General features: G+C 37.4%; 2 protein-coding genes across 5 annotated transcripts in view; both read right to left on the reverse strand.

The window, feature by feature from the left end:
* Positions 1–1,561: 1,561 nt before the first annotated feature.
* On the reverse strand, positions 1,562–5,952 carry LOC104592074 (alpha/beta-Hydrolases superfamily protein). The gene is made up of 7 exons (XM_010251229.2): positions 5,478–5,952; positions 4,073–4,111; positions 3,821–3,891; positions 3,098–3,162; positions 2,769–2,858; positions 2,591–2,683; positions 1,562–2,243 (listed from the first exon to the last, which is right to left on the reverse strand). Exons 1-7 carry the CDS (start codon positions 5,882–5,884, stop codon positions 1,806–1,808), a joined length of 1,203 nt encoding a protein of 400 aa, XP_010249531.1. The 5' UTR covers positions 5,885–5,952; the 3' UTR covers positions 1,562–1,805.
* Positions 5,953–14,826: 8,874 nt separating this feature from the next.
* Positions 14,827–25,879, reverse strand: part of HBT (CDC27 family protein) — a 44,092-nt gene continuing 33,039 nt past the window's right edge. For 3 of the 4 annotated variants that reach the window (XM_088893127.1, XM_088893128.1, XM_088893129.1), the window contains 5 exons: positions 25,159–25,235; positions 24,120–24,239; positions 23,125–23,344; positions 22,670–22,951; positions 15,873–16,016 (listed from right to left, as the gene is read on the reverse strand). In XM_088893127.1, the coding sequence (XP_088749253.1) occupies positions 15,966–16,016; positions 22,670–22,951; positions 23,125–23,344; positions 24,120–24,239; positions 25,159–25,235 (750 nt within the window). In that variant the 3' untranslated portion in view covers positions 15,873–15,965. Of the gene's footprint in view, positions 15,223–15,872; positions 16,017–22,669; positions 22,952–23,124; positions 23,345–24,119; positions 24,240–25,158; positions 25,236–25,879 lie in introns of those variants that run through there. The other variant, XM_010251231.3, reaches the window with a different exon arrangement.

Consider the following 25,879-nt stretch of genomic DNA (forward strand, 5'->3'; position numbering starts at 1 on the left):
ACTGTCCCACCTGACTAGACAGTCAGACCATTTGAGCCAAAACCAATAGCCAAAACAGTTCTGTTTTCAGTCTGATTTTGAAAACCATGAACATATCCATGTTTTGATCTTCTACCACCTATTTGAATCTGGGATTACGTTATTTCAATTCTCATTTCAGTAAAGTAAAATCTGAAGCAAAAGTGAATTAAAATTTGCACTCTCATGCATGTACACCGGTGCAAATAAAATCTGCAATACAAACAAATGGAGCCTTTGTGGTTGTGAGCCTCCCAAGTGAACTCCAACTGGTTATCAAAAATATGGTTTAGGTAATGCCACAAACACTTGTTTTTTCTTTTTTTTATCAAAAATCTGGTTTGAGAACATTCAGCTCCCTAAACTAAGGATTAAGGTATCGATATGATACTCTTGATACGGGGTGTATCGTATTCGTATCCATGATCATAGATACAAGATACACTACGACTAGATACGTATCTAATGAGTCGTGTGTATCAGTACGATATGCCTCCATATCAGGCCATATCACACCATACTGGTGGATACGATCCGATACCGGTATGGAAGTGCATCTGTGTCTAATTTGACAAAATTGTACATTGAATACTTTTGAATTGTTTTTCATCTTTAATACAAATTAAAAAATAATAATATGGAAACTAAAATAAATAATTTAAGATTTAATTTTCCCAAAAAATTTAATAAAAACTAAAAATAATATATTTCATCTACCTTAGATATTTGTATATTTTATTTTGCACAAAATTATATGTTAAAAATGAAAACATAGTTATTATTTGAAAAAAAATAGAGTTATTATATAAAAATACTAAATAAATAAATTTTCCCAACAAAATTAATGGAAAACAGAAAAAATATAATTATAAAAACTGAAATAAATTTAAGATTTAATTTTCCCAAAAATTTTAATAAAAGCTGAAAATTAAATATAATTTATTTTATCTACCTTAAATGATTTATTTGTTTTATTTTACAATTATGTATAAAACAAAAACATTATATGTTAAAACTGAAAACATATTTATTATTTAAAAAATAGTTGTTATTTAAATAAAATACTAAATTAATAAATATTCTCAAAATTAATAAAAATTAAAAATTATTATTATAAAATTGAAAGAGTGATAATTATTGTATAATGTTTGAATGTTCTAGAGTCCCGGAATTGTTTATTGTAATATTTTTCATATAATCTATTGAAGTATGCATTTCTCATGTATTTAGATCTTATTCATAGATAATTCAGTTTTTAGTTTAATATGATTAATGTATTCATGTGTTTTGTATGCATTTCACTAGCATACCCAAGCATTTTTATATCTTTCGTTCGTATCCATGCATTCCAAAGCATATTTTTATCCATATCCGAATTATCTGATAAGATACCCAATACCAATACTTTAATCCTTGCTCTAAACTAAAAGCATACAATTTTCAGGGAATTAGAGCAATTAATCATTTTACCTGTTTTCTAAAAGACATAAGTGCACCACATAACCACACTAATACCATTCAGCCATTGCGATTAAACAAGATATTATATTAAATATTATTTTTATTTTAATTCCCAAGAATCACTGGTATCATATTAAACAATAAGCAAAAAGGTGAATTTCATTTAACTAAGCAAAAAGCTAGCATAAATAATATTTAGTAATATATACAAGCTTCAATTCCTATATCGTGGTTTAAATGCTATGGGTCAGATGAATTTGACTTCATTTTTCAGTGCAAATCATCCTCCCAAGCAATGGGTAAATAGAAATTTCATTTTGTGATATTCACCAATACTTGACCTTTCCCAGATTTGGTCGTGCTTGTAACTTCTTCTCCATCCAATTGATGATATCTCCCGTTATCTCTTCACGCTCCGGCTCAAATAGAAGGTCATGTAAGAAGCCATCATAGAGCTTAATGTCTTTGAACTTTGATGCTGCATTGTTATACAAGTCCTGTGAGGCAAGGGGATCAGTCACCTTATCAGCTGTTCCATGGAGGACCAGGAATGGGACTGTGACAGATTTTATATTCTGCATCAAGTAAGAGGAGATGCGAAGGATTTCATGGCCTGTTCGAACCCTAATGGGTCCAGTGTAGACCAGTGGGTCTGTGTACTTGGCTACCATAGCAGCAGGATCCCGTGAAACTGGAATACCTCTCTTGTTGGCACCTTTGAATTGAAACTTGGGAGCCACAAGAGAAAATATAGGAGCTATAGCCTGCACAAGGACATGACAAAGAACCCTCAGAAACTTGTATGGAATATAATGAGAGGAGGAGGTTCATGTTATTGAGTTCACTTCATTTGGAACAAGCAACCAGCCACTCAGATGAATGGGAAATCAAATTAAATGCCAGTAACCCCAATCAACATTGCAATTGTTCGTTCCCATCCACCGCCCACCAAAAGAATATTGATTGAAGGTCGGAAAAGGCAGTCCTACTTTGATGGGGTGATTAATGATGTAATGAAAAGTTAACAGAACGATCAAACTTTTCACCGCCACCATATCTAATAGAATAATACCCGTGTACTATGTTATCTGTGTGATGGAAAGAGAATTACCCCAACAATTGGATGTGCTGGTTTGACACGCAAAGCTGGAGAAGTCAGTATAATTCCCTCTAGCATGTTTTCAACGTGAGGATATGAAGCTGCCTATAAAATGTGATGTGCACCAATTAGTACTCCTGGATCCCTCTCAAAATAGATTACTTTTAGTATGTCAGGCTTTTGAATTTACCTTTAAAACAATAGCTCCGCCAGTTGAATGACCAAAAAGAAAACATGGTACTCCAGGATTCTCCGCTCTAATTTTCTCCAAGAAAGCACCCTATGAAAGAAGGCATACAGTTTCAGCAAGCAAAACACTGAAAAATAAAAACCTAACACTTTTTAAGAGAAATATCGATGTATCTAAGGGATCATCTCCATAGTTTGTGGAAAGCTACAGTTAGATGCCAGATCCAAATAGAATTCCAAAACAATGATGACCTTAAGAAAACACCATGCACCTATTTGAGCAATTAAGTTGGCTCTGCATAATGAAGCAAGGAGCGATGAAAAACTTACAGTGTCATCAACAACATGATCAAGTGAAGGTACATATCCATGCAATCCATCGCTTCCACCATGTCCTATAGAAAGGTACAAAAGGAAAATAATCATTCCACAAATGCAATATTGTGAGATCTCAAATGATCAGTAAGCAATAAGATAACCAAGAAGGACTATCAGTCCCAATCAAGAATGTTAAAAAATTATCCTCTTTGCAATGATTAATACCAATTGTAAATATAATACTATTAATAATAAATCTTAATCAGCCCCCAGAAAGTGGCCAAAAGAGTAGAGAAGGAAAGACCAAGTTCTCAATTCAATGAACTTGCTATAAAGGTTTATGGATATTTTATAATACTTAACTACACCTTCACCAATATTTCATTGATAACTTACATGGGCAATATTACCATTATAAGCCTAAATCCAAAGCCCATCCAACCATATGAATGTTGTTTTTGTCATTCTATCCTGGTATTCTTATTCAATGCCATATCATTAAATAGTGTTTGCAACATTAATGAGATGAAACAAAAATAACAAAATTAATTGGTTTTCTATTTTGACTTTAGACAAGTGTTTTGTCTTCTATTATGTTCTTCCTTTTCAACTTTTATTAGTTTTCTTGGCTGAGCATGTTATGAAATAGCTTGCTTACTCTTAACAAGTGAACCATGTCAGATCACAATATAACAATAGAAGTATAGAACTGGTGAAACAATCATGAGTACCAACCTATCCAATCCATTGCATAGACTCCAAATTTTCTTGAAGTAAGTTGCCTTGCAAAATGAGCATATCTTCCACTGTTGACATCCACCAAAGAGAAACCAAAATTTTGTTTGCAAGATGTAAATAAAAATAGGTTGAACTCCACACAATAAAGAAAAATCAAATTTATGTATTGACAGAATACCCACTAGAAAAGTGTAACAAGATAAATCAAAAGTGTTACACACAATTAGGTAATACAGCTAATGTACTCACCCATGCTCATTAAGCCCATGTATAATGATCACGATGCCCCTGAAGAATCAGAGAAACACAACTGAGAACAGAACAGGGAGATAATAACAAAATAAAAATCAAAGGCCCATTAGTTAAAATTAACCACACTAGCAGAGTACAAGATGAAAACACCTCAACATTGTAGAGATGTACCAAATGAAAACAACAAAGCATTGTGGAACCAATGGATGAGAATATTCGTTCCTAGTTAAAACCCCATCAAATAGAATGAACACGAGAGATGTGTGAAGATGGAAGACAAATGGGAGAAAAAAAATAATCCATTATAAAGGAATTGCTGTCACATTCGGTAATGAAAATTAGATAGTTGTGAATCAGAAAGGGGGAAAAACAGAAACAATCAAGAAAATAGTAAATATCGGAAAGGAAAGAGTGTAGGAAGATAGTTGGTTGATTTCATTTACCACAACAGTATCAAATGTTTAAATAGAACTGAAAAATTATCTCTTGAACCTAGGAGAACCACCTTCAAATCCAACTGCATATAATGTCCACAAGAAAACTAACACTAATAAGACACACTCATTATCGATTAGGAAATAAACGGATCCGTCCACATGGAAATGTAGACATAACGCCATGTAATAGAGAGTACATATCATCATCATGGATATTAACATGGCTAACGGGATGATTGGCAATCAGAGGATACGTGAATGAATTACATGAGTCAATTGTGAAAAACTAATAAAATGGCAAACTTGTGAGGTAAGTCCTCCCAACAGGAAACAGTAGTGCAAATCAAGACATCAATGTGTTCCGAGATGCTAATTTCAACAATTTAGGAGCATTTAAGGTCAAAACAGCACCTAAAAGAGAAAAATTGCAGAGAAATTACAGCTCGTTTCACTTTGAAGCAATACAGAGTCGAGATATGATTACATCCATAAGACAAGAGAATCGATTCCAAGTTGGTCATCAGAATTATAGTCAAACAAGATAAGAAAGAATAAAGCCATTGAAAGCCCACGCTATGGGGAATCAAAGGGTAAATCTTTTCAGCAACCAGAAAGAGAAAAGTTGAACAAATCAACCAAAACGACGTAAGACACCCCCCCTACCCACACACACACGCACACCACCAGCATAAAAAAGTTAAACCCTTCCAATAATGCAGAGAGAGAACCTTCGCAGGAAAGAAAAAAAAAAAAAAAACGAGGGATTCTTTAACTGCAGCAATCAGCCATTTAAACTAAAGAATTAATTATACCCATAAAAATGAATTACCAGACAACATTGAAAAATACAAGAACTGATTTTATCCATCAAAATCCAATTAAAAATGGGAAGAAACAAGAAAAAAAAAAAAGAAGAAGAAGAAATGAACGATTAGTCGATTAGATAACGGAAATCAAGACCTTACTTCATTTCCCCAGAGACAGGAAACCATGACCGAAAGAATAAATCGTTGCTTCTGGTTCCATGGAACACCGACGTACTCCAATGGCAAACATTTTCCTCTTCCGTTCCGGAAAACATAACCAATTTCTCAGCCAACGCTCTCCGCCTTAAAGCGTCCTCTTCATCTCTCCTAAAAACCGATATTCGCCTCGACGATTTGGAAGAAGACGAAGAAGAGGAGGAGGATGACGACGAAGAGACGCGATTTCGACGCAAGAGCAGAAGAAACCACAGAAAAATGGACTGAATGAAGATGAAAACACGCCTGAGGGACCTCCATGAAAGCACAGTTCTTCGAAGATCCCTGAAAACTGGTATAATTCGCCCGCTCGCACCGGAGGTTAGCTCTTCCACCTGAACCCCTTCCATGGCGACACGAGCGAACGAACTCTGAAACCGCGCATTTCGCGGGGTTTTTATAGAACGAGAAGAGAGGAAAAGGTTGAAATTTATGTATGTGAATTGTGATTGTGAACGTCTTAGAAACCATGGAGTTTGGAAACTAACCATGGTTGAGTTTTAGACTTTTCAGGAGGCCGCGACGGGAGATTCCAAAAACAGAAATTAACAACTTTGGACCAAAAACAGAAAATGCAAACTGTTCAACTCTCTATCCATCAATACAAACCCTTCGATTAGGATCTTCCGATCTACGTGCAGCTTGCTTGTTGAGAAGGGAGAAAAGGAATGAAGACGTGTTTGATAGATGAGCATAGGAAGTTGGGATTTATTTAGGGGGTGTTTGGTTCACTATTAATAGATAAAAGAAACTTTTAAAGGTCATTTGATTACGGTCAAAGTTGTTCAGCTGAAGGATTTGTTCCATTGCTTTTTAGTGCATATAAAATATTTAAGAATATATAAATCTAATCCAATAAAAGAATTCAAGAGTTCCGACATCCGAATTTGAACCAATATCCAACGGACATCTGAACAAATAGATTTAAATTTAGTCTGATTCATTTATATATATTTGGATGTCCTTATTCTATTAAAATATTAATAAAATTAATATGTATTTACAAAATTAAATATAAAACACAAAAAAAAACAATTATCTAACCCTAAAAAAATGAACCGTTTATCGAACCCACTAATATCAAAACATGAACGTGGGTTTCTTTCCATTTCGTATAATTCACCGACTGATTAACCCGCTCCCATTTATCAAAAAACAAACACCCCATAATAATAGTTATTCTTTTCCCCTATCAATTAACTGTTACAGTTGAGCTTTGGTTTGTTGGTAACCCAATATTTAATCTGGGCCACTACTATTTTCATCTGGCAACCTTCTCCTCTCCTATTATCGGTACTTGTATCATAGGAAGGAGCCAGATGTGTGGATGAAGTCGGCAAGGACCTACAGTCCTACACACCCACAAGAGCAAAATTGCTCCAGAGCCAAAGGGACCCTTATTAAGTTTTGATTTTATATTTGTCAATGCCATGTTAGCTTAACTTGCTCTGCAGCTGCACGGCCACACAAGGAGAAAGAAAAATCAAATATGGACCCAAGCGGTGTCACGTTAAAGAGATGGGATTCATGATTTGATGCTAAAACCACTATTATGATAAGACTTGAAAATTTAAATTCACCCATCAATTAAATTGAAACAAAGTCTTTATCACAGTTGCTTGTTGCTTTCTGTGTCATATATCAAGGTTGACGTTGATCTTTAAATTGGACCGATCCAGAACTGACTCTTTCATGTCTCAGCCGATAAGATTCAATCACACTTAATAAGCTTTTAAATTCTACCTGCAACCATATGTGAAGGGAAGAATTATGGAATTTTATCTGTAAAAAAATGTTAGTGGCTGTAGGTATTAGAGAATAAAACCTATTGAAGGACTTCACTTAACAGTACTTTGGATTAGATGGACAAAATCTTAAGATGGCCACGTCAAATTAAACACTTATGGAGCTTTAAGAGGAAACCCTGACCCTGCTGGTGGAGGAGGAATTATATGAAATAGCACCGGAATTGTCTTAGGTGTCTTTTCAAACTACTACGGGGTGAATAGCTCTTTTCAAGCAGGATTCTTAGCAGTCCTTGATGGTATACAATTTTGTGTGGATAAATTTCTTTTCAATATAGAGTGGAATGTGATGAAAGATGATATTACTGATCCTTGGTTTGTCTATTACACACACAACAAAATAAAAGAAAACTCAGCTGGTTTCAATATTGAGTTTCATCATGCTTTTAGGGAAGCTAATCAAATTGTTGATTGCCTTGGTAGGAGTGGATAAAGTTTCTATGACTATCTACAATTATCTTTCCGACTTAACGAACCATGTGAAAACTTTGATTGTCCAATACAATCAACGTCTATCTATTCCAAGAGTTCATTTTTGTAATGAAACTTAAATTCCCTTTTATTATTTGTTTTATTCCTCTCGTAGGGGGGATTGAGGCTGTGAGGGAGTGTTTGTATCTAGTTGGATTAGGGGCAAGGCGGGCTATGTCCTTCCCTGTTCTTGTTTATCTTCCTTTTAATAATGGTTAATAAAATTTATTTTTTTTAATGACCTTATTTAACAACTTAAGTTTTTAGGTTGAATGGTTCTTGAGATAGTATCAGAGCTAGTTTGATCAAATGGTTTAGTGTTCTTGAGATAGTATCAGAGCTAGGTGTAGGGTTCTTTTGGGCGACATTCTTCTATCTCAATGGAGTGGAGATCAATTTAAAGCTCACATATGAGATGAGTTCCCCCCCACCACACACCAAGAATTGATAGGGTGATCAAGCTTATTTCTAATAGCAAATCACCAACTACTCTCATACTTGCTTTGATTTTATTTTTAAGAAATTGTAAAGCCAAGGCGAAATAAGTGTATACTCAAAAAAGAATTGGTCATGCTTGTCATAAAGAGAGAAAGAATGGCCATATATTTGATTTGACTAGTCATTAATATAGCTGTGGGCAGGGAATATGAATATGAACATCTCACCGATCGATCTGCTGAATTTATATTATTACTGACGTGAAATATTATCATAAATTATACAGTTAAACAGTCATTGTGTACAGCTAACCCGAATTAATCTGAAGCCTTTCTATCAACCTTTATTTATAGTAATGCATTAATAATCAATTGGGCGATTGTGTAATAATAATGAATTTGATGGCAGAGCATCGACTATGATGCAAAAAAATGCAATAGTACCTAAAAATTGATAACCAGTATTCAATATATTAGTAGGGTATTGAAACATGTTCTATTTGCAGGAGATTCCAATTCTTTTCTTTTTTTTTTTTACGCCAAAGAGATCCTCTAAGAAAAATGTTGGATATTAAAGCAGTTCAAGGTCGGTTTAGATCTAAGTGGATAACCTTCTATAGCGGCAAATAAAAACGTAACGAATGGAGAGAGTGGAGAGCTGGAGTTGTAGGGAGTGTAGGACCCGAAAATTTCAACAAAAGAATAAATTTAAAGAAATGATTTAGTATCAACAAAGCTGTTGGCCTGTTTTTCCACGTGTTCTTGTCTATCAATTCATCAATATCTTGATACTCTTTTGACTTTTTCAATACTGTTGGCGTCCGTCTTTCTCTTTCTCTTTTCCTCTCACTTTTTCGTTGAAGGATGGGTGAGGTAAACCAAATCTAACCATCTCTTTTCTTCTTTATTTTAATCAAAAGTTCAAACCTATGCCGCGTGTTTACAGGTATAAAACGAACCGTATCTGTTCGTACTGCGTGTCGTGCCGTGGACTGGATGTGGACCGTGCCGTGGACTGGATGTGGACCGTGTCGCGCGGTATGTACAGTTATGCTGTGTCGTGTCAGCCATAGACCTGGAACTTCAGAACCAATACGGCCCAGACTATTGTACCGAATCTGGCATAGCCCATATGCCGTCATGCCATGTCATACTGGGTCGGCCCAAATTTAGGCCGAGCTAACCCGATTTACACCTCTATGTGTTGTACAGTGAGCTAACCAACAATCTATAGACTTTAAGAAACCACATTGATATCTATTAATGCTCACGCGTTTGTTGCATTTCTCAACTACTAGCATTGTTGTTGGTTCACTACATTTATTTATTTCAAATTGGGTAAACCCCACAATGTGACGATATATGTAGAAGTTAGTGTGGATAACTGTGTTGACTGAGACATGGAAAAAATTTTATATAATTATTTATGGGGCTCGATCTGCTCAGGACCTTATACGAGAGTGGATAATGGCACGAAACCTGCAAGAGAGATAATGTCAGAGAGCTGGATTGTGAGTCCAGTCGAGGAGGCTTGATGATCAAGTTAGTATCGAGCTAAATGAACTGAATAAGGATGGCAACGGGGTGGGTATGGGGCAGGGCATGCACTTCTCGTCCCTGCCCCGTAGTTAAAATCCCCGCACCCATCTCTGCCCCGTTGGGGACTATTCATCACTCTGTTTGTCCCTGACATGTACCCGCCCAACAATCCCTGACATGTACCCTAAATTGCACTTCTCTCAGTCTTCTCTGTTTGTACATCGACTCCATCCTTCCTCGCCCTTTGATGAGATTACTAAATGGTCGAATAGATGGATAGATTCAACACAAACAGAGACTTCCATTCTCTCCCCTAAGAGAAGAGAAAGACCACAAAAGACAAACATAAAAAGAGAAAAAAGAAACCCAATTGAACCCTCAGCATATAAACACTTGTTTCCAAAACAATGACCAAATAAGCAACTACTCCATCCCTGCAAAGAGGAGTTCTACACTTCTTAATAGATTCACATTTAGAGGGAAAATTTTCAACAGAAGTCATGAAGGAAAACTACCGGTGAGAGCTGTTTTCAAAATAAAAACTGGTTTGTTCTGTGCTAGGGTGGTCGGCGGCTGGTGGTCAAAGGTTCTACGGTGGCAACGACGCCTAGCGGTCGGTAGATGAACGAGACTTCTCAGTTTCTCAGTCTGCAATCGAAGACTGAAGTCACTGAACTGAAAACGATAGTCGCTTGCAAACTGAGCCCCAACTCTGTGCTACAGTGATCGGCGGTCGGCGGTTCTACGCTGGCAGCGATGCCCGGCGATCGGCAGTTGTGCGACTGCGAACTGCGGTTCTGCGGCTTCTACCTTCTGCGAGCGAAGAAGTTGAACAGTGAAACACAAACACTGAAATTGAACGTACCCTAATAGTTTAATACACTATATATAAGGGTATAGTTATAAATTACAACCGGGGTCGGGGCGGACTCAGGGATTTATAAGTAGACCCCATCCCCGCCCCGTCCCGGTCCGGGGCAAAAAAAATTCCCTGAACCCGACCCGCATGCATTTGTGCCCGATGAAAATCCGCCCCGTTCGGGGACAGGTCGGATCGGGGACCCAGTTTTGTGGGTAAAATTGTCACGCCTAGAACTGAGAGTTCTAAGCAGAGAGAAACATGCAAGCTAGAGTTGTTGTTAAAGAGCATATTTGGTGAAGGCAAAGGTACCCCTTTTATAGAGATGGAGGTGATTAAGGCGATTCCCAGATTCTTGGAGTAATGGATTTTGGGTGACTAAATTCTTAGGGACTCATGAGAGCGTTCTTCGGATGAGGCGCTCGTCGTTTCCCTAAGAAGCAGGGAAGCTCTTGCTATTACCTCCAGTTGCTTGACACGTTCTCGAGGATTTCGGAGGCATCGAGTGCTTAGAAATGCATACCTCACGCTGATGTAGTAGGTCAGTGTTATTCGGCTAGGGTGCCGATCCAGCGCCTGGACTGTTTGATGCCCCGAGGTGTCCGAGGTGGAACCAGGGTCTTGGGTAGCTTGGTTCGACTGATTTTGGCAACTTCCAGAGGTCGCTTGAGAATATGTGCATCCACCCAGAGGGTATATGATTCCCATTCTGTTGTTCTTGCAAAGCCTAAGGCTTCCAAGGTGACGTAGCATCAAAAGGTCGATGTGCTGGTTTTGTCCATCATCATAAAAAATTTTATATAATTATAAAACTATGAAGAAATTTAGTTTTTCTTTTTACAGTTGCCCCTACTAAAATAAAATAACAAGGGGTCAAATAAAATTTCAAATTTAACTTCTGAATCCTTTATTTAGAGATGAACAAGTAAAAATTAAAGAAAAAACATATAAGAATGGCACCAGGCCTCTGGTTTGGGACTTATGATCTTAACTTTTAACTTTTCTATTTTTCTTTTTTTTTTCTCATTTCACATCCCTACACAGATCAATTTCATCTCTTTACTTTATCTCCTCAAACCTAGAAATAGTAATTTTTCCCAATGATCAAAGGTATTGAATCCAACAATGCCCTATATATTCCTTGACGGTATTAATAATGAGCGGGTAATCACGAAATTGTCCATTCATTATATATGTGTGTGGATGATCATGATCGGTTGAAAGGTTTCCAAGTTTCACCTTAAATGGTTTAGATCTTTGCTTAAAAGATCATGATTATATATTTTTAATAACATTAGTATAAAAGAAAAAAATCTCAGAGTTAGGATTACACAAACAGCTGATAAAACAACTTTAGTAGTTCATATACAGACCCTACATGCTACATTCCATCAAAACACACTTATATTATCGTCTTTATATTGTCAATCAGAGGAAGGATCAATGGTGCTAATTAAGGATACATTCGCATAGGAGCGGAGCTAGAATTTTTTCAGGCCAAAAGCTAATAAATATGGATTAAAAGGATCAAAAGTTAATAAACACAGATGGATCAAAATATAAGTAAGAGATAAATGGGGATCATTGGGATTTTTAGAATTCGGATTTTATGCTCACACCAACCTCACAGCTCTTGTAGAGATGCATTTAAAATATCTTCCCATGAATAAAAAATACAAATACGAGATATTTCCTATACACCGCTGTAAAGGCTGTGAAGACGGATTTTGTGAAGATAAAATCTAAACTCAAATTTTTAAGGCGGACATGACTCCCCTCTGTCCCTAAGTGCACCCCTGCTTGCACATACAAATATATTTGTACAAAAGCTTTAAACCATCTTACATTTTAATAGGGGTGCAAGTCGCATTAAGTCCAGGTTTTTAGACTAAACGTATTCAAGTTTTCACAAAACCACAAACTGAGCCTGCCCAAGTTGCACCCTGCATTTTATACATTTTAATGCGTGGGACTTGTTGAAATCTCCATATTCAATCACATTTTTAAAAACATTAGTATACATACATATAAGTTGAGATCTCCATAGGGTGGAGAGTATTCTCCCCATCCCAACGGGAATGAAAATTTCCTCATCCACACACTGATGGAACAATAAGGAAAATTGCCTACCCCTAACTCTAACAGGAACAAACTAACAATAATAGGGTGGATATGGAAATAGAGCCCACAGAAAATGGGAAGACGTAACAAACTAAACACTCTTAGAACATGGAATTCGGCTGCACGCAAGAATATCTACCGTAGATGAACCATAAGGAGTTAACATCTGTGCCCCGCAACGTCGCACAGCATATCCCTGCTGTGCATTGGGAACATCTCCTGATGATAGTACCAGTCCTGAATATATCATCATTGGGAGATGTTCCCAATACATGACGGAGATGTGCTGTAGGACACTGTGGGGCGCCCCCTTGTGGAGCACAGATCTGAACTCCACTGTAAGTTCATGGCAAGATGTTTGGGTAAATTATAAAGATGCCCCTGTATTTTGTTTTGCGACAAAGACCCCCATTGTACTATGACCGTGAGATAAAGATCCCCTTCCATTAGTTTTCCATTGAAATCCGCCATTGCAATATTTTTTAATCCCTATACTACCCTTATAATAAAAAAACATTGTTCATCTTCTCTGACCTCATGATACATGAACAGGATGGAAAAGGCAGCGACGAGGAAGGAGTGCTGGTTTGGTATGTGAAAAACTCCCACTACATAGATGTAAAAGGTCGAAAAATTATGAACGTCTCTTGGAATAACCGTGGGGACTATATGTTTGGTCGTGTAGTCACACTGCATCCATCATATATCCACGAGATTCATCTTTTTTAACTCGTTATCCACGGTTTAGGAATAATGGCTATTGGCTATGGGGTGGCTGGCCAGGTTTAGGGAAAACCTGCAAGGCCCTGTGTTACTCTAGGCTCTGCGTTCGCATTTGCTGCGACCAAATCATCATAGGGCTGCAAATAGTATCCTTTTGTTTGTTCGAATTTGAATTTGAATTCCATTCGTTTTAAAATAATGCAAATTTTATCCATTTATAATTGAATTGAATATAGATCCACCTCTGTCGAATCTAATATGGTCAAATTTGAACTGATTAAAGTTTATATTGATTGTACTGAATAATCATTTTCTAACAAAAAAATAGTCATCGATTCAAGTTAAAGTCGTTTTTGATTGATTTTGTTTATTTAGATTAATAATTTTTAGTGTAATTATTAATGCTATTAAATATTCGATTTTAATCCTAATTCAATTAGAAAGAAAAATCCGAATCCATATATTAATGAATCAAATTTGGATTTAGCCATATCCAATTCCATTTGATCCCTTTTTTTTGGTGCGAGGCATGTTCTGCGGAGCAAATCCAATTTCTATTAATTACCATTATGTTTTAGGGAAAATTTATAATATCAGAAATACGTAAAAGCTTTGACCAAAGGACCCCATGAATTTTAATCAATACCACCTTAGGTTATAAGTTTTCCCAGCGTACCATGTCTTTCCACTAGGCGAATCCTTTGTTTTATTTACACATTAACTTTCATTCTAAAGATTTAAATTCCAATTCAAATTTATTTCTCTCACCATTCTTTCTTCTAATTAACTCACTATTAAATTCTCCCATGATTAACTACACTAAATTCACTTCAGTAAACTCTTAGCCCATCATTTCTATGTTATTAAGAAAAAAAAAACCACAAGAAATATTTAAACTTGAGTCTTTTGATTGAAAAACAACAAGAAGCATACACAAGCATATTTTAGTTGTTCTATCATTCCTCAACATTTCTCAAGTGTGTCCCAGGTCTCGGTTGCAAATAGTCTGAGATCCACCAGTTGGTCATTTCTAATCATTTAAGACTTCAATTTAGGTTTATTGATATAATTTTTATGATTATTGGTCACTTGGCAACACCTCCGATTAACTGATTAAGAGGTGCAGGATCATACCCACGTAACTGCGGAGTCTCCATTATGGTCAGTGGGCCCCACATGCACCCTGCTCTGCCCCACCCCCGATTCCCCTGTAATGTGTAGCATGTAATTCCCAGGAAAAAACCTATGCCTTCAAATCAATTAGGTCACTTTCCACTTAATTGATAGGAAAAGGATGGGATATATATATATAGTAGGGAAATCCAGAAGGCAGAGAATGCTTGCAACAGAACTCATTTTCCTCTCTGGAGAAATGTATCCGCCAAAATTGCAGTTCTTACAAAGTTCAAACCAATGATACAAGCCTGTTTGGCAACATGTCGTAAATCGTAATTGCTCATACATGCAGCTTTGAGTAAGCAGATTCCCCAGGTAGTATACAAACAAATGTAACGACAATGTTACAAGATCCCCATATTGCGGAATCTCCATAAGAATGAAAGGGCCCTGTCTACCGGCTGTTTTGTTCAGGCTTAGTCGAGAGCACAAGCAGGCCGAGCTCCATGGGGGTGAGAGCTGTCAGATCATTACTCCATCTCACTCCATGCACTTCTCTAGCAAGTGAACTACAAGTCCTCTGTTTCATCTGGTACATGCAATTTCTCAATAGCAGACTGTCAAAAATACAAATACAACATGAGCATCATTATGAGGTGACCAAAATTTATCCATTTTTAGCTATGCTAGCAACTTCAAGAAGACCGAATTGGAAATTGCAGGATAGCAACCTGTGTTTTTTCAGTTTCAGTGGTTCTGCTTTATTATTATTTCTTATTTATTTACCATATTAATTTTTCACTTTAGAAAAACATTTTAGATATACTGTCTGCAAGTTATTCAACCACCATATATTCATGTCCTGTATAGAAGTGCTTGTCAAAAGCGTGTACCAAGTTCAATAATTTTTAGCAATTAGGTGATTGGAATGTGGGTAAAGAAATAAGAAATGACCAAAAAGATGAAAAACCATAAAAGAGAATGAGGTTCCACTGTTCCAGTAGCACAATAATGAATATTACTTAAGGAAGAATGCACAAGGTGACATTAACAATTAAGTAGCTATATAGCTGAGCAGTCTGAGCTCGCCTAGAAGGCTCATGATCAGAACCAAATTATAACTGAATGTGTGCATTTCAATGCTCCAGGACATATCCTTGTCATTAGTTGAAACATGTCACTAAAGCATTTAAGTACAATGTCGTGCGGGAAAAGGCCAGGAAGTAGAAAGATCACTTATGAAGGATGTAATAACCATAGCAAAATTAAGGCCAGATTTGTTTGGCCATGTGGGATCCCTTCGGGCCACAATAAGTTCAAAGATAGTGCAATCCGATTTGAAGTTGACACCAGAGGTTCCTCAGTTACCATGTGAGCACTCATCAGCCATCAAATTGTGTCTTGATTTCACCTAAAAACCAAAGGGAGGGTGGAGGCCCCACTAAAGATCATAAGGGAGGATTAAAAGAGCTCCTGAAAGTTTCTTTCAAGAAAAATAAAAAAAAAAGCTAGACCTCAAATTCTCAATTGAAACATATACTGTGGTTTAAATTTATTTTTGTAAAGTAGTGTTTATTTACTTTACTAAATGCTCTATAGCTTCTCATTTCTCATTTTCATTAACAAAATTCAAAGGCTCATCAGATGTGAAAGCCTCTTATCAGGGACTTAGGCCCCACATCATACTTTCATCTTTATAAACTTCACATCCAACATATGTATGGTACATATTTTCAGTCTGACTAGATATTTGCAAATTCTAAGGATATTAATGATATCTTTATAAAGCATTTAAGTACAATGTCGTGTGGGAAAAGAAGGCCAGGAAGTAGAAAGATCATTTATGAAAGATGTAATAACCACAGCATAATTAAGGCCAGATTTGTTTGGCCAAGTGGGATCCCTTCGGGCCACAATAAGTTCAAAGATAGTAAAATCCGATTTGAAGTTGACACCAGAGGTTCCTCAGTTACCATGTGAGCACTCATCAGCCATCAAATTGTATCTTGATTTCACCTAAAGCCAAAGGGAGGGTGGAGGCCCCACTAAAGATCATAAGGGAGGATTAAAAGAGCACCTGAAAGTTTCTTTCAAGAAAAATAAACAAAAAGCTAGACCTCAAATTCTCAATTGAAACATCTACTGTGGTTTAAATTTATTTTTGTAAAGTAGTGTTTATTTACTTTACTAAATGCTCTATAGCTTCTCATTTCTCATTTTCATTAACAAAATTCAAAGGCTCATCAGATGTGAAAGCCTCTTAACAGGGACTTAGGCCCCACATCATACTTTCATCTTTATAAACTTCACATCCAACAAATGTATACATATTTTCAGTCTGACTAGATATTTGCAAATTCTAAGGATATTAATGATATCTTTACCCTGAAATCTTGTGATGAAAAAGGAAGAAAAACTCCAACTATTCTATGTATAAATATCACCAGTGTATTTTCCAAATAGCAATCAAAATATATAGTATATAGATGTAAATCAGTCATCAAATATTAGGTGTAAATTTGAAGATTAGAAGAAAAAGGAAGAAGAGAAGTAAGAGCAGCAGCACAACAGAAGAAGATGGCGAAAAGAGGAGGAAGAAGAAGTTTCAAATTATCTTCCCTTTCTCCTCTAATCCTTTTTTATTAAGAATTAATGTTAGAGTAATGACAAGTATGCCCTTAAGTGGGCGGCCAGCTAGGCAGTAACATAAAGAGATTAAACAAAAAAGAAATAACAGGCCCATTAAGAGAGGCCCATTAGCCAACAAGAAAAGAAAAGATATTACAAGAGAAGATACTAGGACCCATTCGACCCAGTCTCTTTACACTCCCCCTCAAGCTGAGCATAGATGTCAATCATGCCCAGCTTGCTTATATAGTGTGTCATTTTCCCTCTTGGAACTCCCTTGGTCAAGATATCAGCCAATTGTTCGTCTAATGTGATGAATGGCAAACAAACTTCTCCTGAGGAAACTATTTCCCTTATAAAATGTCTATCAACCTCAATGTGCTTAGTTCTGTCATGTTGAACAGGATTATGTGCAATGTTGATAGCTGCTTGGTTGTTACAGTAGAGCATCATTGGCTTCTCGTAATCAACCCCCAATTCTTCTAAAAGGGATCGTAGCCACAGTAATTTTGACGCACCATGTGCCATTGCCCTGTATTATGCTTCAACTAAGGATCTAGCAACTACAAACTGCATCTTACTCCTCCATGACACAATGTTCTCAGCGACCAGAGCACAATAACCTGAGGTGGATCTCCTATCATCAATACATCCTGCCCAATCAGCATCAGTGAAAGCTTCCAGCTTCATGTGTCCATGTTTGGCAAATAGAATACCTTTCCCTAGAGTACCTTTCAAGTAACACAGAACCCTTTCTGCAACAACTAAATGAGTCTCTGGGAGAATGCATAAATTGACTAATAACACTTACTGCATAGGAAATATCTGGCCGAGTCATGCAAAGATATAACAACTTCCCAAGCAATCTCTGAAACACCCCCTTATCAGATAAAAGCTCACCATCTGTAGCAGAAAGATTATGATTAGGATCAATAGGAGTGGAGAGTGGTTTAGCTTCGAGTTTACCAGTCTCAGCAAGGAGGTCAAGGACATATTTACGCTGAGAAATGAAGATACCATCCTTAGATCTAACAACTTCAATGCCCAAAAAATACCTAAGATCTCCCAAATCTTTGATCTCAAATTCAGAGTTGAAAAATCTTTTTAGTTTACTGACCTCTTGAGTGTCATTACCCGTGACCACAATATCATCAACATAAATTATCAAGAAAGTCACCAGAGAGCCATATCTCTTCAAGAACAGAGTATGATCAGATTGAGTTTGTGTATAGCCAAAGGAGACAAGAGCAGCCCTAAACCTCTCAAACCAAGCCCGAGGAGACTCTTTGAGACAATAAATAAATTTATGCAGTTTACACACCTTGCCTTGCATTTCCTTCCCATACACCCCTAGAAGCAAAGACATATAGACCTCTTCATGTAGGTCTCCATTCAAGAAGGCATTTTTAACATCAAACTGGTGTAGGGGCCAGCCAAAAGTAGCGACTAGAGATAACAAAACCCAGACTGAGGTCATCTTAGCTACAGAAACAAATGTCTCAAGATAGTCAATACCATACATTTGAGTGTAGCCCTTAGCAACCAGCCTAGCCTTAAACCTCTCAATAGAGCCATCAGAGTGATATTTAATAGTAAACACCCATTTACAACCCACTGGTTCCTTCCCTTCAGGCAAGTCAACAATATCCCAGGTATGGTTCTTATGCAAAGCATCCAGTTCAGCCATCATAGCATCCCTCCATTCAGGTTGAGATAAGGCTTCCAGTACGGACCTGGGTATCACATGGGAAGAAACAGAAGCAAGAAAAGAGTAGTAGGAAGGAGAGAGAAGGTTGTAAGACAGGTGTTTGGAGATACAATGAGTTGTACACTTCCGCTTGCCTTTGCAGAGAGCAATAGGAAGGTCAAGGTCTGGGAAAGCTGTAGATGGGTCAGAAGAAGGCTGACCTGTACCTCAGTAATGATGGGAGGAGCAAGAAGCTCTTCTGTAGGAGTGGAAACAACCTGCCCATGTCTGAATCTCTACCTTTGGTACCACCTTTGAAGAACAGGAGGAGGAGGAATTATAAGAGAATGAGGTGGAGGAGGAGGAATAGGAATATCGGAGGTAGGTCTAGTGGGAGAAGTAGACACCTCATGATAGGACTCAAGAGGAATGGGAAGAGGAACAGCTGGAGACATAACAAAGGGCTTTTCAGATTTCTCCCCCTAAGGAGAAATGCTAAAGAAATGAGTCAACTCAGCAAAGGTGACATCCCGAGATACAAAGCAGGTGCCACTAACTGGATCAAAACAGCAATATCCCTTCTATGTGGAAGCATATCCCAGAAAAGCACATTTACGAGCCTTAGGTTCAAACTTGTGCCTTTGATGACTGTGAATATGCACATAGCAAGTGCACCCAAAAACACGAAGAGGAAGAGAAAAAATATCCTCATACGAGAAGAGAAGGCTAAAGGGGGTTTTGAAGTTAAGGACCCGGAGGGCATACGGTTGATCAAAAAAGTAGCAGTAAGAACAACATCTCCCCAAAATTTTATAAGAACATGGGATGCAAACAAGAGGGATCTGACAACTTCAACCACATGTTTGTTCTTCCTTTCCGCCACCCCGTTTTATTGTGGAGTGTAGGAACAAGAACTTTGATGAATGACCCCAAAAGTTTCAAGATAGGCGGAGAGGGTTCTCTCAAAATACTCCTTAGCATTATCAGAACGGAATATTTTGATACAAGTGTTAAAGTGGGTGAGGATGAGTTCATGAAATTTTTGCACAATAGTTGGTACTTCGCCCCTGGATTTCATGAGATAAATCCAAGTGTAACGAGAGTAGTCATCAATAAAAAGGATAAAGTACCTGTAACCCCCCATAGTTGGCAAATGATATGGCCCCCACACGTCAGAGTGAACAATATGAAAAGGAGAAAGAAATCTTTTATTGCTTATTGAATAAGAATATCTACAATGCTTTGCCAGTTCACACGACTTACAATGAAGACTCGATAAAGACACTCACTCCCTTAAACATATCTGGAAACAAATGACTCAAAGCAGAAAATGACAAATGACCAAACCGAAAGTGACATAACAAGACTTTGTTAACAGAATCTGACAAAACTGACTCTAAGGCAACTCTATGAAGTGGTCCCAAAGCTCGATCCGGTATATCCAACAAGTATATTCCGTTCGCCTCACGGCCACTCCCAATCATCCACTAAGATTGCAGGTCCTGAAAAACACAATGAGTGGGAAAAAAGGTTATGCTGCAATTCATGGATTTAGTTAAGCTGCTAACAGATAAAAGGTTTGTGTTAAGTTTAGGGACATGAAAGACAGAGGATAAATAAAGGGTGTCAGAGGTCTTTATATCTCCTTTACCAGATATGGGAGCAAGAGATCCATCAGCAAGGGATATTTTCTCTTTGCCAGAGAGAAGGTGGTACGAGCAGAAGAGATTAGACAGGCTGGTCATATGGTCTGATGCACCGGAATCAATAATCCAAGGAATTTTATGATTACCTAAAACTGAAGCATGATTTGCAGAAGCATGAATACCTGAGTGAGCAAATGCAGATGAAGATGATGTGTTGTTGGAAGAGTGAGATGAGGAAACAGTAGCTTCCAAGTGATTTAGTAGCCTCTCATACTTTTCAAAATCCGCCTTCATTGCTGCCAACTGCTCAATGGTTGATTTTTCTTCACTCTCCTTATTTCCTCCTTCAGGTATTGTAGCGACATTAGCTGTCTTAGGCTTTCCTACTTGATTGCCCTTCTTAGAGCTGTTGTTATTCTTAAACCTATCAGGATGAAGCTTCCAGCAAGTGTCCTTTATATGCCTCGGTTTCTTGCAATAATCACATATCTGCTCATTTTTCTCAGTAGGACCCTTAGGCTTTATTCTAGCATGTGCAAAGTGTTCTGTAGGTGGACCCTGCAACTGAACCCGCCACCTACTCTCCTCACTGCTTATCATAGCATATGCCTGGGAAAGAGTAACCTCATCTCTGGCCAGGATATTTTGCCTAATGATGTCAAACTCAGGGTTGAGTCTAGTGAGAAATTCAAACACCCTATTTCTCTCCACCAACTTCCTATACATTTCAGCATCATTCTTACTCTCCCATACAACTGTCTCCATAACATCAATTTCTTGCTATAGGGATTTCAGTATAGAGTAGTAGATTGCTACACTTTTCTCCCCCTGTCTTAGGTTCTTCACATCACTTTTCAACTTATAGACTCCGGCTACATTCAACTTCTGTGAATAGGTCTCAATAACACTGTCCCATATCTCCTTAGCCGAAGACATCCAGAGATAATGCTGACTTATATGAGGTTGCATAGAATTGACCAACCATCCTATGACAGTATAGTTCTCTTGCATCCATTTCTCAAATTCAGGGTCAGTCTCTTCGGGTTTCACATTACTACCTGTGAGATACCCGAGTTTTCCTCTACTACAGACATAAATTCTTATAGACTGTGCCCAAGCAAGATAATTTGTCCCATCTAGCTTGATTGTGGTCACACCAGTCAATACAGAATCTACCGAGCCAAGGCCGGAAACCGACACTTGCTTGAACTCACTTCCATATGGTTCCATTAATCAAACGAAAATCAAAAAACCATAAATTTTGTCTATACAAACTTACCTAAAGTCAAACCAAAACCCAGATGCTTGAAAACTAGGGTTTTACTCCATCCAGTTGTTAGAAAGGAAGAGAGAAGATGCAGCCGCCCCTATCGGAACTTCCCAATCTCTTCCAATATTGAACTGCCCTCCTTTAGGAGTCACAAAACACCTCCCAAGCACAGAACGCCACACCCAAAGCTTCACCTTTACCTGTACCTTCGAAAATCTCTAATCAGCTAGGGTTTTGGGCAGGAACAGAACAACACCGCTTCTTGGCAATATCCAGCTTGATTTAAACTCTCCAAACCCTCTACCAACTAGGCCAGAGATCCTCTGAACTATAGAGAATCTATCTCTCCATACACTCTCTTAATCTAAGGGTGTATGGGAAAAGAGGAAGAAGAAAAAAAAAGGAAGAAATAAACCTGCTCTAATACCAAGATGTAAACCAGTCCTCAAATATTAGGTGTAAATTTGAAGATTAGAAGAAAAAGGAAGAAGAGAAGTAAGAGCAGCAGCACAAGAGAAAGAGGAAGAAGAAGTTTCGAATTATCTTCCATTTCTCCTCTAATCCTTTTTTATTAAGAATTAATGTTAGAGTAATGACAAGTATGCCCTTAAGTGGGCGGCCAGCTAGGCAGTAACATAAAGAGATTAAACAAAAAAGAAATAACAGGCCCATTATGAGAGGTCCATTAGCCAACAAGAAAAGAAAAGATATTACAAGAGAAGATACTAGGACCCATTCGGCCCAGTCTCTTTACATATATTTTTTAGAGCATGCAGATGCATTTTATAACTGATTCCCATTGCAATAAAAAAAAGTAGTCATGATGCATGTACCTTGATGGCAGCAACATCAGCTGCAGATGGCTTCAAATCCAGAGCAAGTCCAAAATGAAACATGGATTTCTCATACATATTACGCCGCTTGTAGATCTTACCCATCAATGCATACACACTGCTCTCATGAGGTGCATACTCTTTAAGCTCTTCCAAAACTTTCAGAGCTTCATCAAAATTTTCAATACTCACTAGTATGTTAGCTTTCTGATACATGGGGAGTGGATTTTTCTTATCTGCTACTATGGCTTTCTCCATCATCTCCAAAGCTTCCCCATTTTTCTGCCAAATTATAGAAGCAAAGAAGCTCAGTTGAATAGATAAACTAGGACATAAGATTGAATGGAGGATTCTTTAACTAGAAAATAGAGTTCCCCTTTTATGTGTACCAATGGTGCAATCAACAGCCAAAAGAAAATGTTCAGGAAAATGATATTTTACAGAATTTTCTTAACCTTTAAAGCATGTAAAGCTGTTCCAAGATAGCACATAATAACAGATGAACGTGGATTGATTTGGAAAGCCCTTCGAAAATGATGTTCTGCGAACTCAAACTTCTCTTGGCGAAGATATACCATACCAAGACCATACCAGGAATTATAATGCCTTGCATCTATTCTAAGGGCACTCTGATAGCTCTTTATTCCATTCTCAAAATCCTCTAAGACTACATGCCTGTTCATAAAGGAAATAGTTGTAGTAAGTGCACAGTTATGAGCTACAAGAAATACAAGGAAATAGCTTGGAGGTTGCAGTTAACAGGAAAAGCAGTCAAGATCTATGTAATGCGCAAGGTAAGAAGTCAAAATGCCAAAATAGGAACTTTATGAATTTCTGATGTACTTTAATATTTTTATAACATTAGGGGTATTTTGGTCATTTTACAAGCTGTCTGTGGCTTCTAGCCTATTAGTTTGATTTGTCTAGTCATGCTTAAAATTTCAGCCGTTGGTTAAATGGTTAGTGTTATTCAGTTTTGTTCGTGTTTGAGTATGGATGGTAGTATTTGTATGTCTGTATAGATACCACACCACGCTAGTGCTCAAGGATACATAGATATATGATTTTGGGTTTATACTTTATGGTGATTGGTTATATTCTATTCATATTTTCCTTGCAGTAAGTGGGTAACATAAATACAAGAGTGATTTTAGGTGCCTACTGAATGATTCCAGGTTTTCTTTCTCTACATTCTCTCTAATTATGAAAGCAGCAATAACATCATCATTCATCAAAAGACTTCATTCAACATTTCTAAAGGATTGAAATTGATCCAGATATATCCTTCTTCGAGTCATTGGTCAAAGCAGAAATTTTTCCATTTTAGCAGTTTTGGTCATTTTCTGGAAAACCAAAAACTTGCTCAGAATGCCTTGAAATTAAACCTTATATCACTATGGAATCTGAAATTCTATATTATGAATCATAAGTGAAAAGGCAGATGTCTTACTCATGACCACAAAGGGTGTGGGCATATGCAAATCTTGAATTTAGCTGAACAGCACGCTGGAAATTTTTCAGAGCAGTTTCATGATCTTTCTGCAAGCTATAGCAGTTTCCCATAGCACACCTGTATGCCATCCAATCAGAAAAGAAAATGAAAAGATGAGGGGAAAAGTGCACAAGGAAAATACATATATTTTTTTTAATAAAAAATACATCTTTTTCTGAATAAAAAAATACATATCCAAAAGCTATAAGCTGTTCCAAGAAAATATTCAATTGTTGCAATTTATCTAACAACCTTTTCCAGTACACAAATGTAATTCTCATCATGTTTCTCTAGTGGCAGCATTATCACAAAAAAGATCAAGAACATGCTTTCCTCCTGTTACCATGAACTAGAGAAAAATCTGCAGTATGATATTCATTAACAATTTGTTGGTTTTTCTTGCATGATGAGAAACAGGCAAAAACCCTGACAAATAATCATATCAGTAATCGACCTACCCAACCCAGCTGATGAAAGCAACTACATCTGTTTTAATGCATAGACATGTTGAGAATTCATTCCACAGACTCCAGTCAGCACTTAGGCAGGCAGGAAAAATGGTTGTGTTACTAAAATAGAAAATGAGCCAAGGCTTTGCCCACTTGGATGGGATAAGGCAGGTGATGAAAATGACAATGGATTGAGTTCTTATTCAAGAACCAAATGATCTTAAAAGTTCATTCATGCTGAAGATAGAATGTGCCTATGAATTATGACCAAGTGCATCCAAGACCTGAAGATAAATGCTTGAATATAAAGATATGTAAGCATAAGTGAAAATAATAACTGAAATGATTTTTCAATAAATAAACTAGACTTAATGACAATGACTAGAACGGGAAGTTACTTGCATGGAAAACATAAAAAATGTTGATGTGAAACCTCCATGAGAAGATCTAGGTAGGAATGTGAGCTCACAACTACACTGTTTAAAAAATGTACAAAAGATATAGTGTGTGTAACATTATTTTGCATAACAGAAGATTGAAGGAGATACCAAGATTGTGGAGCTAATCGATCAGTTGAGATCAGTTCCTGAGCAAGGTAGCTCAACTTCATCTCTTCCTTCAAATGCTGCCAAAGAAAAAAAGAGTATTACTCAGTGAAATAAAAAGTAGTACTTTCTATATGTATCTACCATCGTCAGATATCACAGATTCAGTATTAACAGTTAGTAGATGAGTGCTGAGAACAAAGACCAAAGGTATCCTGGTGAGATACTGCTAACCTCGGAAGCCCCTTCGAGGGTGGCTTAACCTCCTGAAACAGAAAGTGGAGAGGAAGAAGAGAGGGGAAGGTAGGAAAAGAGGGATTCAGTGAGAGAGAAACAGGGGATATTCATTCATGCCTTTCATTGTAAGAGTATGGCCTTATATAGCTGGCCTACAGGTGTAATCATAGAGGGAATATCCTCTGATTGGCAGGATAACTAACTCTGGGAAATATCATGGAGGGAATATCTTCTGTCAGCGGAATCACCCTCTCTGTGTGTAACTAATTCTGAGGCTCTGTCGCCTGTCCCTGAGGCTCTATCGCCTGTCTTTTCTGCCTCCTTGAGTACTGCTGAAGGGTAGTGGCCTGCTCCACTCCCTTTGTTGGGTTCGGGAAGGTATTTGGGTCCCAACAATTCCTCCCTCCTTAGCATTGACCTTGCCCTCAAGGTCTAGGTTCAGGAACCTCTCATTCAGCCTTAGATAAGGTTCCCAGGTGGCGTCTTC

Source organism: Nelumbo nucifera, chromosome 8 (assembly GCF_055504915.1).
Source record: "Nelumbo nucifera cultivar China Antique chromosome 8, China Antique-T2T, whole genome shotgun sequence".
Lineage (NCBI taxonomy): Eukaryota > Viridiplantae > Streptophyta > Magnoliopsida > Proteales > Nelumbonaceae > Nelumbo > Nelumbo nucifera.